The 12,841-nt window shown below is 38.7% G+C and overlaps 1 protein-coding gene across 1 annotated transcript in view; it reads right to left on the bottom strand.

The window, feature by feature from the left end:
• Window positions 1-12,841, bottom strand: part of LOC126412844 (ubiquilin-1) — a 99,471-nt gene that overhangs the window by 20,724 nt on the left and 65,906 nt on the right. Inside the window, exon 8 of the mRNA XM_050082689.1 lies at window positions 617-836. Within this exon, the coding sequence (XP_049938646.1) occupies window positions 617-836 (220 nt within the window). The remainder of the gene's footprint in view (window positions 1-616; window positions 837-12,841) is intronic.

The following is a 12,841-nucleotide window of genomic DNA, read 5'->3' as shown; positions in this document are numbered from 1 at the left end:
CCAAGTAAATGGGCTACTGCATCAGTTTTGCAATATTTCCACTCTCATTTATGAGAATGTCCATGGTACAGTTTTGAATGTTGTTCTAAAGATTGCACTGTTGGTCACCTGTTTAGATAGGTTTATATTTCTTTTGAGAACCAAAATGTTTATAGCAAAATTAACAAAGTTATATTTAATAACACAATAGACAATACCAAATAAAACAGTTGACTTATTAAATACCAATGAATTATTAAGAATGAGATGGGCTAAAAAATAATATGAGTTCTGTTTAATGCCCCTTTTTAATTTTTAACCTGTATTTTCTACTTTCTCCCCCTTCCTCGGATCTCTTTTCCACAGACCAAACTTTTCCCCGTTTACCCATGACTATTTGCTGCTGGGGCTTTCAATTCCTCCTGTTCTTTCCCTCAAAGCCACCTCCTCGCATTTCACAGAAATGGTCCTCACAATTATTCTCGTCTTTCCACACTCCTCAAGCCAAGATACATTCTCCATTGTCTGCTCTAGACAATACTGATCCAATAGCCCCCTTCAATGACTCTACAATAAATACAAATACACATATAACATATGCTAATAAAAACAATTTGCAACTGCAACAAGAACATACCATTCTAGCCATGAACTGCGAGAAGACATCCTGTTGGTTTGCTCCCTGAGTATCTCCTGCAATGGAGCTGGTAGTGGTCGTGGTGCTTGTAGGTGTTGATGTAGCAGTTGTTGCTGATGAAGTGTTTGTTGCTGCTGCAGGTGAACTGGTAGTGGCACTAGAAGAAGTCGTCGTGGCAGCAGTAGTACCTCCCAATGTTGCAGGTGCAGTCATGCCCATACTGCACACATATTTGAAATATTACTGTTGTGCACAATGTATCTTTATATGTTAAATGGTCAGTTTATATTCTGCTACAATAGTGTCTTGTTCTTGAATCCACGAAATAACAAGCACAAAGTGGAAAAATTCAAAACAGGCCAGAGCTGCCTTATCAATAACTTCAGCAACAAGCCTACAAATCTAACACTTACTAAAATGCATTTCTGTGCAAAACTTTTGAAAACTGGAATACTTCTGCCAAACATTTACTATTCAATATATACTACCAAATTAAGGTTTAAACTATATTTGATGAATTAAAATTTGCTGTCTGATGGACAGAAATACCCAGAAAGCAGTTATTAAGACCATCATATTCCATTAAGTTTTTACTTGTGCCCCATATTATTGATGATTGTCAAATGGTTTATGGGTATGAGTAGGGTACTAGATTAGTCCTGCTCCCTTACACTCTGTGTTGCCTTCCATCAACTTACTAACTTTGAAAATTTGCACTGCTATCAATCTGCCAACACTCAATTGTTTAGTTCTTTTCTTCATGATATTTCATACACAGCAATATGGGCACAAAACAAGCTTAGCTTTGACAAGGGCAGATAAGAATTATTTGTTATCTTTTGTGAAAAAGCTGATGGAAGATCTGTGGGCACTGTGAAAAATACATCTTAGGAGTGGGCCACAATTTCAAACTATCTTCTCTTTTGAAGCAAGATTAATGTTACCACTCCAGCTCAATAAGTCTAATTTCCAGAACGGCATTCCTTCTTCAAAGACAGTGAATGTTATCTTCTGAAGAAATGGGGGGGAGGGGGGGGGGAGGACAAAGTACACAGATACCATCGTAAGTCATAAATAACTATTGTCAATAGTGTAAAAGATATATAAATGTGCTATTAGTTTTAATCACATTTGTTTTGAGAAATAATTGATAAAATAGTTTGAATAGTCTAGAACAGATAGGTAGCATTCAATACTGTTCTAACATGATCATTCACTGATTTCTCTCTGATACATCTGGGTATGAAAGTAGCTACAGTAACTCCCTCCATCAACAAAACCCACTTTTAAGGAAAACCATCTTTTAACGAATATTTTCATCAGTCCTGGTGAAACTCGCATAAAGACAATGTCATTCCCCTCCCCCACTTCAAGAAAAAGTCAACTTTTACAGACTAAACATGAAATATTCTGCAAATTAAAATCTAGTTTTTACACGATTTCTTACTTGCCCTGTGAGTTTCTGATTTCTTTCAGTTTTACACTAGCCATATTTTGTCATGTACCACAGTAAATGGAAATTTATTCAATTGGTCGACAGATACCTAGTTAGTAGCTTGACTACCTTGTAGTGATAATCAGCAGATGCACTGAATTAATTTGAAAGAAATTTCCATCCTGCCTAATATGCAAGTTAGGTCATATGGTCTATGTCACAGTCATCAAGCCTACGAAGTGCAAAAAATGTAGATGTTTGTCTATTGAAGTGTCAAAGTTTTCAGTTTTACTTCTGTGGAGTTACAGCCTGCAAGTGTAGAAAGATTAGAACTTAGTAAAAGCTGCCTATCATCCATGATGTCAATGAAAATCTTAACTTCCTAACATGGCGAACAAATATGATTTAGCGCTGTCTAAGTGTGCAGCATACTAAAAAATAAGAAAGCGTTCTTAAATGCCAAAGCTAACAGTTCCTATGGATCCACATGGAAGAACATTCACATGTCTAAATTCAATTTTGTGGAAAAAATTCTTTTAAAGTGGTTTCAAAGAATGAGAAGTGGCAGCATTCCTGTAAAAAGAAACATACCATACGAGAAGGCTCATGAAATTTCCCTGAAACCAGTGTTGAAAATTTCAGAGCATCAAATGGCTGGTTGAATGTTTTAAAAATGTCAATCTGTTGTTTTCAAGTGTAAATGCAGACAGTGGGATGGTAGGATGGTGGTCACAGGAAGTGTAAACTACTGGAAGAACATTACATGCCTCGATCAATGCAGGATTATGAGCTTCAGACACTTTCAATGCTAATGAAACTGGCATCTTTTATAATTTACCTCCTGCAAAATCATATTCCATTAAGGGAGTAAAATTCCACAGAAGTAAAAATAAATACAGAAAGGATGATAATGCTAATGTGAGTAAATAGTGATGGAAGTGAAAAGTTGCCTCCATTAACAATACAAAAATTTAAAACTTCCTGGTGTTTCGAAAACTTAAAAATGTTATTTTGTACTTATCAGTACAACAGCAGTGTCAGGATGAGGTTAGAAGTCCTTACGAGATTTTACAGGGCATTTAGATACTAAGACGGGTGCAGCAGGAAGGAAAATTTTACTCATTATTGACAACTGCCCTCCACATCCCAAAGGAAACAATTTCTATGGAATGTAAATGTTGTGTTCCTCCAAACACCACAAGTCAACTGCAGCCTATGGATCTGAGCAACAAAATACGTTCTGTTGAAGCCAGAGTAGCAGTTGTGTTGAAGACAGTTTCATTCCTGACAGAAAGGATGTGATTGCAGCATTCTACAGGCTATGCCTATATTTGTTGCTGCCTGGAATTCTGTAACCTAACAGGCTGTGTTAAACTTTTTCAGAAGACTGGTTGTAGTATGTCAGCTGCTGTTGGAGACTACATTCTTCCAGAAGGAGATACTTCTGAGAATATGACATCTAGGATTTTGTTTTGATGATGTCATCCTGACTTCCCCATCCAAGATTGATGCAAGTAAAATGTGTGCGTGCTTGTGTAGGAACACTCAGGCAGGGGCTGGTGGTGACATGATGAATAATAATAATAATAATAATAATAAGAAGAAGAAGAAGAAGAAGAAGAAGAAAAGGAGACCGTTGCACCAAGTTTCACTGCTGCTGTGCGAGGAGCTGATATCATCAGAAATTTCCTTAAATCTTTTAATGTAGAGGAATCAATTTAACTTATATCAACCAACTGGAGCGATGACTTCTTTCAACACAATATGCTGAAAGGATAAAACAAGGAAGTCTTCTTGATTTTAAAAGGATGTATTCTATGAGAAGTGTAATGATTACATATTTACTGCATTAAATTTGCAGCACAAAATACTGATTATTTTGTAATTAAATAGCACTTATATCATGTAAGGATGCTTCAATTATGATTCTGGGTTGCTCCTGTCACATACTCTGGCAAAAATCCCATTTAAGGAAAACCCCTGTTTGTGAAAACATTTTCTGGGTCTCAAAGAGTCATTGAAAATGAGTTTTACTTAGTTTCACTGTAGCTTGCTACAAACTGTCCTTCATTCCACTTTAAGAGCTTTCATTTGGACAGTGTTTTCTTGACTCAAAATGAATCACATGCCAGCACTCCTTGGAGGATGAAGATGATAAGTAGTTGACACCTGAATGTTCAAACTCTTCACTTAGGTACATAACTTTAAAACAAAACTAAAACATTTACCTCTTTGTGAGCTGATATAAAGTGCAGATGCCCACCGCATTTTACTGACATTCTTTCATAAGAAAATCAAATAAGCCATTAAAATGTGACACACAGATTTGTACACCAGAGGCATCACAAATGACTAGTTACTCTCGCCGGATCAAAAAGCCATTGCTCAGGGAGTGTATTATCTAATGGGGCAGGTGACTGACATCTCGCCTCTGTGACTGGAAGCAGAAAAGCAAAGACCAGGCCATTGTGTTCACCACCCACAGCTTGCTGTATCTAATTTCCAGTCACTCTTCCTCCCACTAATTCATGACCTACATCAACAGTTAAATTAAAGCCAGCAGAGGAGCAACATGTAGTTCAACCCTGTCTCCTCCACACTTATCCTTAACTAATATCAGCTTGCTTATTTTCCATTATCTGCATGTGTCCTGGTCCCAGAAGAATGTTTCCCCATTGTTGTAGCAAGAAAAGTGTACCTTCTATGTTTTGGGGCATTCTATTTGCTGGGAACATTTACTAAACTCCAGTGACATTAAGAGAATTGGGGCATATGAGGAATTTCTTCCATTAGTGATGCCCACTCATCTGGTTCTGTGATGTCAAGAACATATACAACTAATAATATTATGCCCTATGTGGGTATCTTGTGAATATATCCTGGAAACACAATGAGGGAAAGTCTGAGAAGCCAAGGGACTACATCTGTTTTGACTTACTTTGTTGCAGTTATAATACACATTACAATACTGTGAAACAAATATTTAAAATAACATTTGGAGCACTTTCTTTTCTAAAATTTGTAAAAAAAACCGCCTGTCTGATCTACTTAAAAAGTCAAACCAGTGATTTACTCTTACTTTAACTACATTTGGCCAGAGTGGCTAGAGATAGCAGTCACGTGCGCGCATGCAAGACTTAGGCAAAATCTCAATGCATAACAGTGATGTTGTGCCTGTTTGCAACTCAACATGTCACCTTTACGGTTAGTAGCAATCTATCCTTTTCAGAATATCACTGATATTCCAACCTGGATGTCACACTGTAAAAAATATATTTTGGATGCTTGTTACAACTTGATGAACTGACACCTGATCGGGAGTGGCAGCTCATCAGCCTTAGTACAGAAACTGGAAATGAGCTCAGGATTGGGCTAGTCCTGATGGCCCTTAGAGCTGTCTAATCCCCTAACAGTAGACTGCAATGAACGACAGGAACAGCTAGTAACAACACACATTTTCTTTCTACCAAAAATGTAAAATCGTTGTTTAGTGCCCATTTCTTGAGTCTCATTATCATCTGCAGCTTGCACATACTTGTCATACTGCTGGGAGATGAAATGGAAATTTTGAAGTTGTACCGAAGGTAACAGCACTGAATGTGGGCCCTCTACTGTGAATGTAATACTACCTGTAGTCATTAAAAAAAACATGGTAACACAACATTACTATGAGTGGCACTGTCCTTCTATATAAAACTATCAGATAGGACATCACTGACTCAACGTAAGGGCATGAAGAATATTGGAGTTTAACATCCTACTGACAAAATTGTTAAAGACCATGCAGAAGTTCAGGTTGGAGTGGGATCTACCCATTCTGGATGCTGACATGATATTTAACCACAGCAAAATGGTTGCAGAGCTTCTAGTTAGTTTTGTTACTTACTCGATGGCTTTCTTCCAGCCACTACTCTCTCTGGCAACAGTATCAAGATTGGTAACTGGTCACTGGAGTGAAGATCACTGGCCAGGTCCTGTGTGTATGTATCAGCGAAGTCCTTTGAGTCTTTCACGGCAGCATGTGTGAATAAACTCTTCTCGGTTTTCAAGCCATATCAAATCAAAAAAAATTCTCAAGCTTTCGATTGGCATATCCACCACCATCATCAGGAGCAATACCACTGACTGTCAAGGCTGGCACGGTTTTTTTACTTATATAGTCACGAGTGTGGCCTCTACCACCAATCAGCGAGGGCCAAAACAACATATGCACGGAAAGTGAGTTGGGCAGCTCGTAATGCCTCTGGCTCACCACAGGACTGAGTGACATCACGTGGCACAAGGGGTCAGTGCCACATTTGCAACTGCTGCTCCTGCCTCACTTCAAGTATCAAGCATCTGTCGTTACTTCCTTTCAACATCCAAAACTCTCCACCATGCCCTAGTAAGTGTGTACGCCTGATCTCTGTTGAAATTGTTGCTGTTCATTCTGATATAAGCTGCCTCTTTTATAACGGGATTCCATTATGTTGATGCAAGAGCCAAGACTCTTGTGTTTTAAAACTGTATTTTGGGTCTGTTTTCCAGGAAATGCTCAGCTGTGGCCAACTTGTCAAACTCCCTTCTTTAATATGAATCTTGTGCTTGCTGCAATTGTCTGACCTATATAGATGTTGCCACATTTACAAGGGCACCATACACACCAGGCACACAAAGAGCTATGTCATCTTTAACAGTGCCCAGTACACCTCGTATCTTGGGGTGGGCAAGAACACTGGTCCCAGTCCATTTCTACACAGCACATGTCCTAATTTATCTGTCATACTGTGGGGCAATGAGCAGCAAGTTAAGACATGTGCTGGAGAGCCATGGACTGGGACCTGTGTTCTAGCCCACCCCAAGATATGCTGCACCCTCTTCACAGCTCTTCATGTGCCTAGTATGTATAGTGTCCCTTGTGAATGTGGCAGCATCTATGTTGATCAGACTATCTGCACAGTTGCAGAGCATTGTACCGAGCACAAGCAAAATATGAAACAGAGGGCGTTTGTCAAGTTGGCCACAGCTGAGCACTGCCTGGAAAACAGACACAAAATACAGTTTGAAGACTGATAATCTTGGCTCATGCATCAACATACTGGGATCCTGTTACAAAAGAGGTGGTTGGGATTAGTATGAGCAGCAACAATTTTAACAGAGACCAGGGGTACACACTTAGTAGGGCATGGGGGTGGGCTTTGGATAAGCAAAGGTGGATGCTTGCTTGACACTTGAAGGGAGGCGGGAGCACCAGTTTCAAATGTGGCTCCAGCCACTCGCACCAACTGACATCACTTGGTCCCGTGGCAGGCCAGAGCTTCTTTGAGCTGCTCAACTCACCTTCTGCGCACACATCATTTTAGCCATCTCTGATGGTGCGAGAGGCCACAATCATGGCTACTCAAGTGGAGAAACGTGCCAGCCCCAACAATCAGGGATCTTACTCCTGACTATGGCAGAGATAGCCATCAAAAGCTCAAGAATTTTATTCAAATTGATGCAACATGAAAACCAAGATTTTATTCAGTATCAATGAAGGTCAGAGAGCATATCAAGGAGATCAATTGAGGAGATTAATCACATAGTAGTGCTGAAGTACATGTGTTCAGAAGCCCCCTAGAAGGAATACGTGCATGAGCTCTATTAGTCGAGTAGTACCTCTTCACATCTATGTCACTGTGTGGTGGTAGAATGGGTAAAGCTACTTGGCACATACACCATGATAGTAACTGGTAGTGACAAGGTGAGGTAAGGAGTGACATGTACCACTAACAAAGACAGCTGCTCCTCTTTCTCCCTCCCCAAAGAGATATCCTTTCTGTGGAGGTTACAGCCTCTTAGTAAAGGTGAGTCAATAAGCTTTGAGTTATGTATACACACAACCACAAGAGCTTTTCCTTGAGCCTTAATTACTCCACATGCAACCTTGGCCTATCAATGAACAACTGTGTTTGGGAGCCACTTTAGAGATGAGGTTTTTTCCATGCTGAGATGGGGAAACTGTTCTAACTGGCAGCTTAAATGAACTGGTTCTCTCCATTTGGCCCCCACATCCATATAATCCCCTGGAGGGTCCTCCTCTTTTTCTTTGGAGGATTTTCTTCTTTTTCTTAAAGCAGAATTTATTCAATTTGGTCACTGGTTTTAATAAGCTTTCCAAGTTTTTGGAAAGAATAACGTCTCAAGTCACAGAGGAGACGTCAATGATCATTCAAATACTTACTTTGAAAATAATTTATTTTCTGGTACAATCACACACAATATCAATACAAAATTACCAGTTTCAGCTGTTGGCAGCTATCTTCAGATCTACAAGATAAATAAGTTTGAAAAAGAAGCCATGTAGATTACGTTAAAACAAAACAAGTTTAAAGATTTTTTTGGTTTTGCATAATTTTTCCCCTTCAGTGATGAACATTAGGGCTTAACAATTTGCAGCACACACAACTGAAGTTTTCCTCATTTGTCTGTTATGGCAAGATTGTGGATTTGAGTGCAATGTTTGCTTTGCATTTTCTAGTTCCTGGCACCCAATCAACTCTGTCAACTTTATAGCAAGCACTTACACTCTATGTGTTTATGCCAATTTCCATAGCTGCGTGCATTGAAGTGGTTTTTGTACTCTTTTGTTCACTGACGCAAATGGAAATTACCATGTGAATATTCATCTTTTGGATTTACAGCTCTTGTAATGTTTCCACATTTGCAGTTACAATTATTGGATATAGGTTATGCTTTTTATGCAAAACATTACTTTCCTTGTTACTCAAACATGTTTTGTCACCTCTATGCCATCATCAGTGGGTTTTTTTTTATTGAAATACTGTAAAAAGTTTATATATTTTAGGTTGTAACTAGTCAAACAAAATGTGGCCTTAAGACAGTTTTTCTTTATATTTTTTCTTACCTTGACTTTATATTACATGGTTTTGCAGGACCACCTATATGGTGTCTGGCACTAATAGCTTGTCATCTGCAAACCAGACAATGTAAATGTGAATTTTTTCCACAGGTAAACACATTCCATGATTTTTAAAAACGTGACTTTGACATGACTAATTGTTTTATTTATATATTTGTTATTACTCATGTTTTGTTATGATTGATCCTCTTCCTTTCGCATTCTGAGGGCTCTGTACACATATATTCAATGTACTCTCTGTAATTTCAATACACAAAGTTGTTCTCTCTCTCTCTCTCTCTCTCTCTCTCTCTCTCTCTGTGTGTGTGTGTGTGTGTGTGTGTGTTTGTGTGTGTGTGTGTGTGTGTGTGTGTGTGTGTGTGTGTGTGTGTGTGTTTCTTCAGTCAGCCATATTATGTCATTGACATAATGGTAACAGCACATAACTCTGTATTTATTATTATTATTATTATTATTTGCATGAAGATCTTGTTTTCTAGGTTGTTCGTGAATATGTTGGCTAGGAGGCCACTAACTGGTGATCCACTAACTGACGATCCCATTGGCAGTCCTTCATGTTGGGAATAAAATTCTTTGTTGAATGTGAAGTAATTTTGCATTGTTATGGTATTGAATATGGTTGCTATTTAATTAATGTGCGAGTCTGGTGTATTTCCTTGTTGTTTTAGTCTTTGTGCAATGTGCTGATTTTTTCTTTTACTGGAAGGCAAGTGCATACCGATGTGACATCAATGATATATGGCTTGCTGCATCTGGTATGTCAATGTTCTTGATTCTCTCTACTGGTTCCACTGAATCTTCTAGGTTCCTGTTGTTTTCAAAAGTGTATATTGTCTTTAGTAACGTTTGTGTATGTTGAGCTAGGTGATACGATGGAGCATTTCTGAAGCTGATGATCAGTTTTAAACAGGTATGTTCTTTGTGCACCTTTGGTAGGAATTTCAGAGTGAGTGCCTTCTGAGATTTTTTGTGTCATTATTTTTTATCAGGCCTTTCAAAAATGTATTTTCGCTGCTGTTCAGTGCTTGCTGAATATTTCTCTGTCATTGCTGTTGGGTCACTGGCCAGTTTGGTGATGCTGTTGTCCTTCAGAAACACTAATGCTTTATCTATGTATTCCTTTTCATTCATAATCACCAGAGGCAGGTGTTGTGTAAGAGCACGAGAACACAGTAACACCCTAACTTTTGACACCTTGCGAATTTATTGGTTACTTTTCTTTGAATGCTGTAAACATAATACAGATGCTGGAATACAGCACTACTGCCCCTCTCAACTCCATGGAACTTGGCATCAGGGTCGTGAGCACATCTTCAGTTGCGCATGTTTTAAGGAGCTTTTGCGCACGTGCAACTCCAGTGATGTAATCGCCTTACAGGCCAAATACATACAGATTTCACAAACAACATGCATGGTTCACTATGTGCACAGCTAGCCCTTGCCACTCAACCAGAAGTTTACGTCAGTGCCCCCAGTTGGTAGCACACTGCAGAGACTTTTATCCCCGTTCACTCGGCATAAACACTGCTAGTGATAGCACACTCATCAGATATGCCAATTCACTCACTATACACTATAGTAAAATTACACTGGCTATCAGTATGTGTTAAAGTTGTACTGACAGTAAACCTATTTTGTGGGTTTCTGATTGAGTTATAGTATGTTAAGTTATGACTTATCATCCAGTAATCCATTTGAGGCAATGAGAACCAGAAGGGCCTAAAGCAGATCCATGTTGATTGTGAAATTTGTAGCATTAATTGAAGCTTCTGAAAGCTGTTGATCCTATGGTGCATCAGGTTTTTCTGTGCTGTAACCCCAAATTGTACAAGTGTATATGAAAATTTACAAAAAGCTATATCACTGGTTTCTCTGATACTCACTTAAAAGTGGAATCGATGGCGGTGTGCTTTAGGTCCTTATGGATCTTGGCACCTCATTTGCATTCTAGTCAAGCGACCATGTAGGTAGACATTACTACTTGGGTTTAATCATCTCCACAAATGGCACTTTGTGTTTGGAGTTGGTTGTTTACTGTGCAGGAATAGGTTTTCATGTGCAGCGTAAACATGAAGTATGTTGAATCTATTTGAAAATGTTAACAGAAAAGTAAAGCTGTGAGAAGGTGTCGTGAGCTGTGCTTGGGTAGTTCAGTCAGTAGAGCACTTGCCCGTGAAAGGGAAAGGCCCCGAGTTCAAGTCTTGGTCCAGCACACAACTTTAATCTGCCAGGGAGTTTCATATCATTACGCATTACACTGCAGAGTCAAAATCTCATTCTGGGAACAGAGGAGTAAATCGGCAGGGAAAAATAGCCACAAAGGAACTAGGGCCTCCAAGAACAGATCCTATGATTGAGAGAGATGAAATCAAATAAGCTCAACTACAAGCGAACATTAAACCAGGAAATGTACAGTTAGCACTAGTTGTTGTGCGAGTACAGTGTAAGAATATCTGATTTTCAGCCCAGAACTGTTAGAGATCTTGTACATTTGTCCAAAAAAATGGAAAAGTACAAAATCTCCCATTTACACAAAAATGTGAAGTGGTGAGCTGCAAAAGCTTTCATGTTATTTTGTTATTGCCCTGAACTGTACTTAATTATGTATAAAACAACAAAATTCCACAACAACAATCATTTCTTTGTCAGGTAAGCTATGCATATTATTCATATTATTATTATTATTATTATCATTATTATTACTATATCACCACCACCACCACCACCACCACCGTTTCCAGAATGAAATTTCACTCTGCAGCGGACTTGTGCTGATATGAAACTTCCAAGCAGATTAAAACTACGTGCTGGACCGAGACTTGAAATCGGGATCTTTGCCTTTCGCGGGAAAGTGCTCTACCATCTGAGCTACCCAAGCATGACTCACGATCTGTCCTCACAGCTTCAATTCTGCCAGTACCTCATATCCCACCTTCCAAAGGTCCCAAGTTCGCGTCTTGGCCCGGCACACAGTTTTGATCTGCCAGGAAGTTTCATCATCACTGCTGTTATTATTATTAGAAGTAGCTGTAGTTGTAAACTTGTCGATAAGCATAACTGTTATACAGCAGATGCTATTAATTTCTCACACTCAAATTTATCTAAATCTAAAAATTTAAGTATGCATTAAAATTTGGGTACTCCACCTTTCTTGTTCTGTTATAAAGTGTTCAGATTCTGTTAGATCTTCTATTGTTTTGTGTGATAAGTGTTTCACAATGTTGTGTTTTGGTCCTTTTTCCAGCAGGGTTTTCTCCTGATTTGTGAGTTTAATGCCAGTTAGGGTGACGAGTCTGTCATGGAATTGATGAGTGTAGCAGGTATGTTTGTGCTGTTTATGTTTCTCCCATTTTTCTTGTATTATTTTCTTTATTTTTTAAAGTTCGTTGTTGTGCAACTGTTTTTGCATACAGTTCCCCGATTTCATGTTTGAGCTGCATAATCTCTACTTTCCTTTCCAATTTACTTGGTGCAGATGACATGCTGTTGACAGAGTTCTTTACATAGTCTGGAACCATATCATGAGTTAGATAGCTTTTGTTGAACTGTATGTTGAGGTTTGTATTCTGAAGTTTCATTAATGTGTTCCCGTATTTACTGTGGAGCTTGCTGTGTAATGCCTGGCTGGGCCACGAAACATTAATCTTCTGGATTTGCAGCTCTTATATTTTTTTATGTTTGCAGTTAAAATTATTGGATATAGTTTCTGCCTTTCATTCAAAACACTGTTTTTCTTATTACATAATACAGGTGGTAATGCAAAGCCACATAATGTAAACTCAAGGTAAGAACAAAAAAACTACCAGAACAGTTTACACAAAATAGTGGCAATGAACATGTCTTAATTTTGTGAGCAGCTTTGTCTCTTCTGCTATAGGTCAACTGGCTC

Source organism: Schistocerca serialis, chromosome 7 (assembly GCF_023864345.2).
Source record: "Schistocerca serialis cubense isolate TAMUIC-IGC-003099 chromosome 7, iqSchSeri2.2, whole genome shotgun sequence".
Classification (NCBI taxonomy): domain Eukaryota; kingdom Metazoa; phylum Arthropoda; class Insecta; order Orthoptera; family Acrididae; genus Schistocerca; species Schistocerca serialis.
This window is presented reverse-complemented; position numbering and strand designations above follow the sequence as displayed.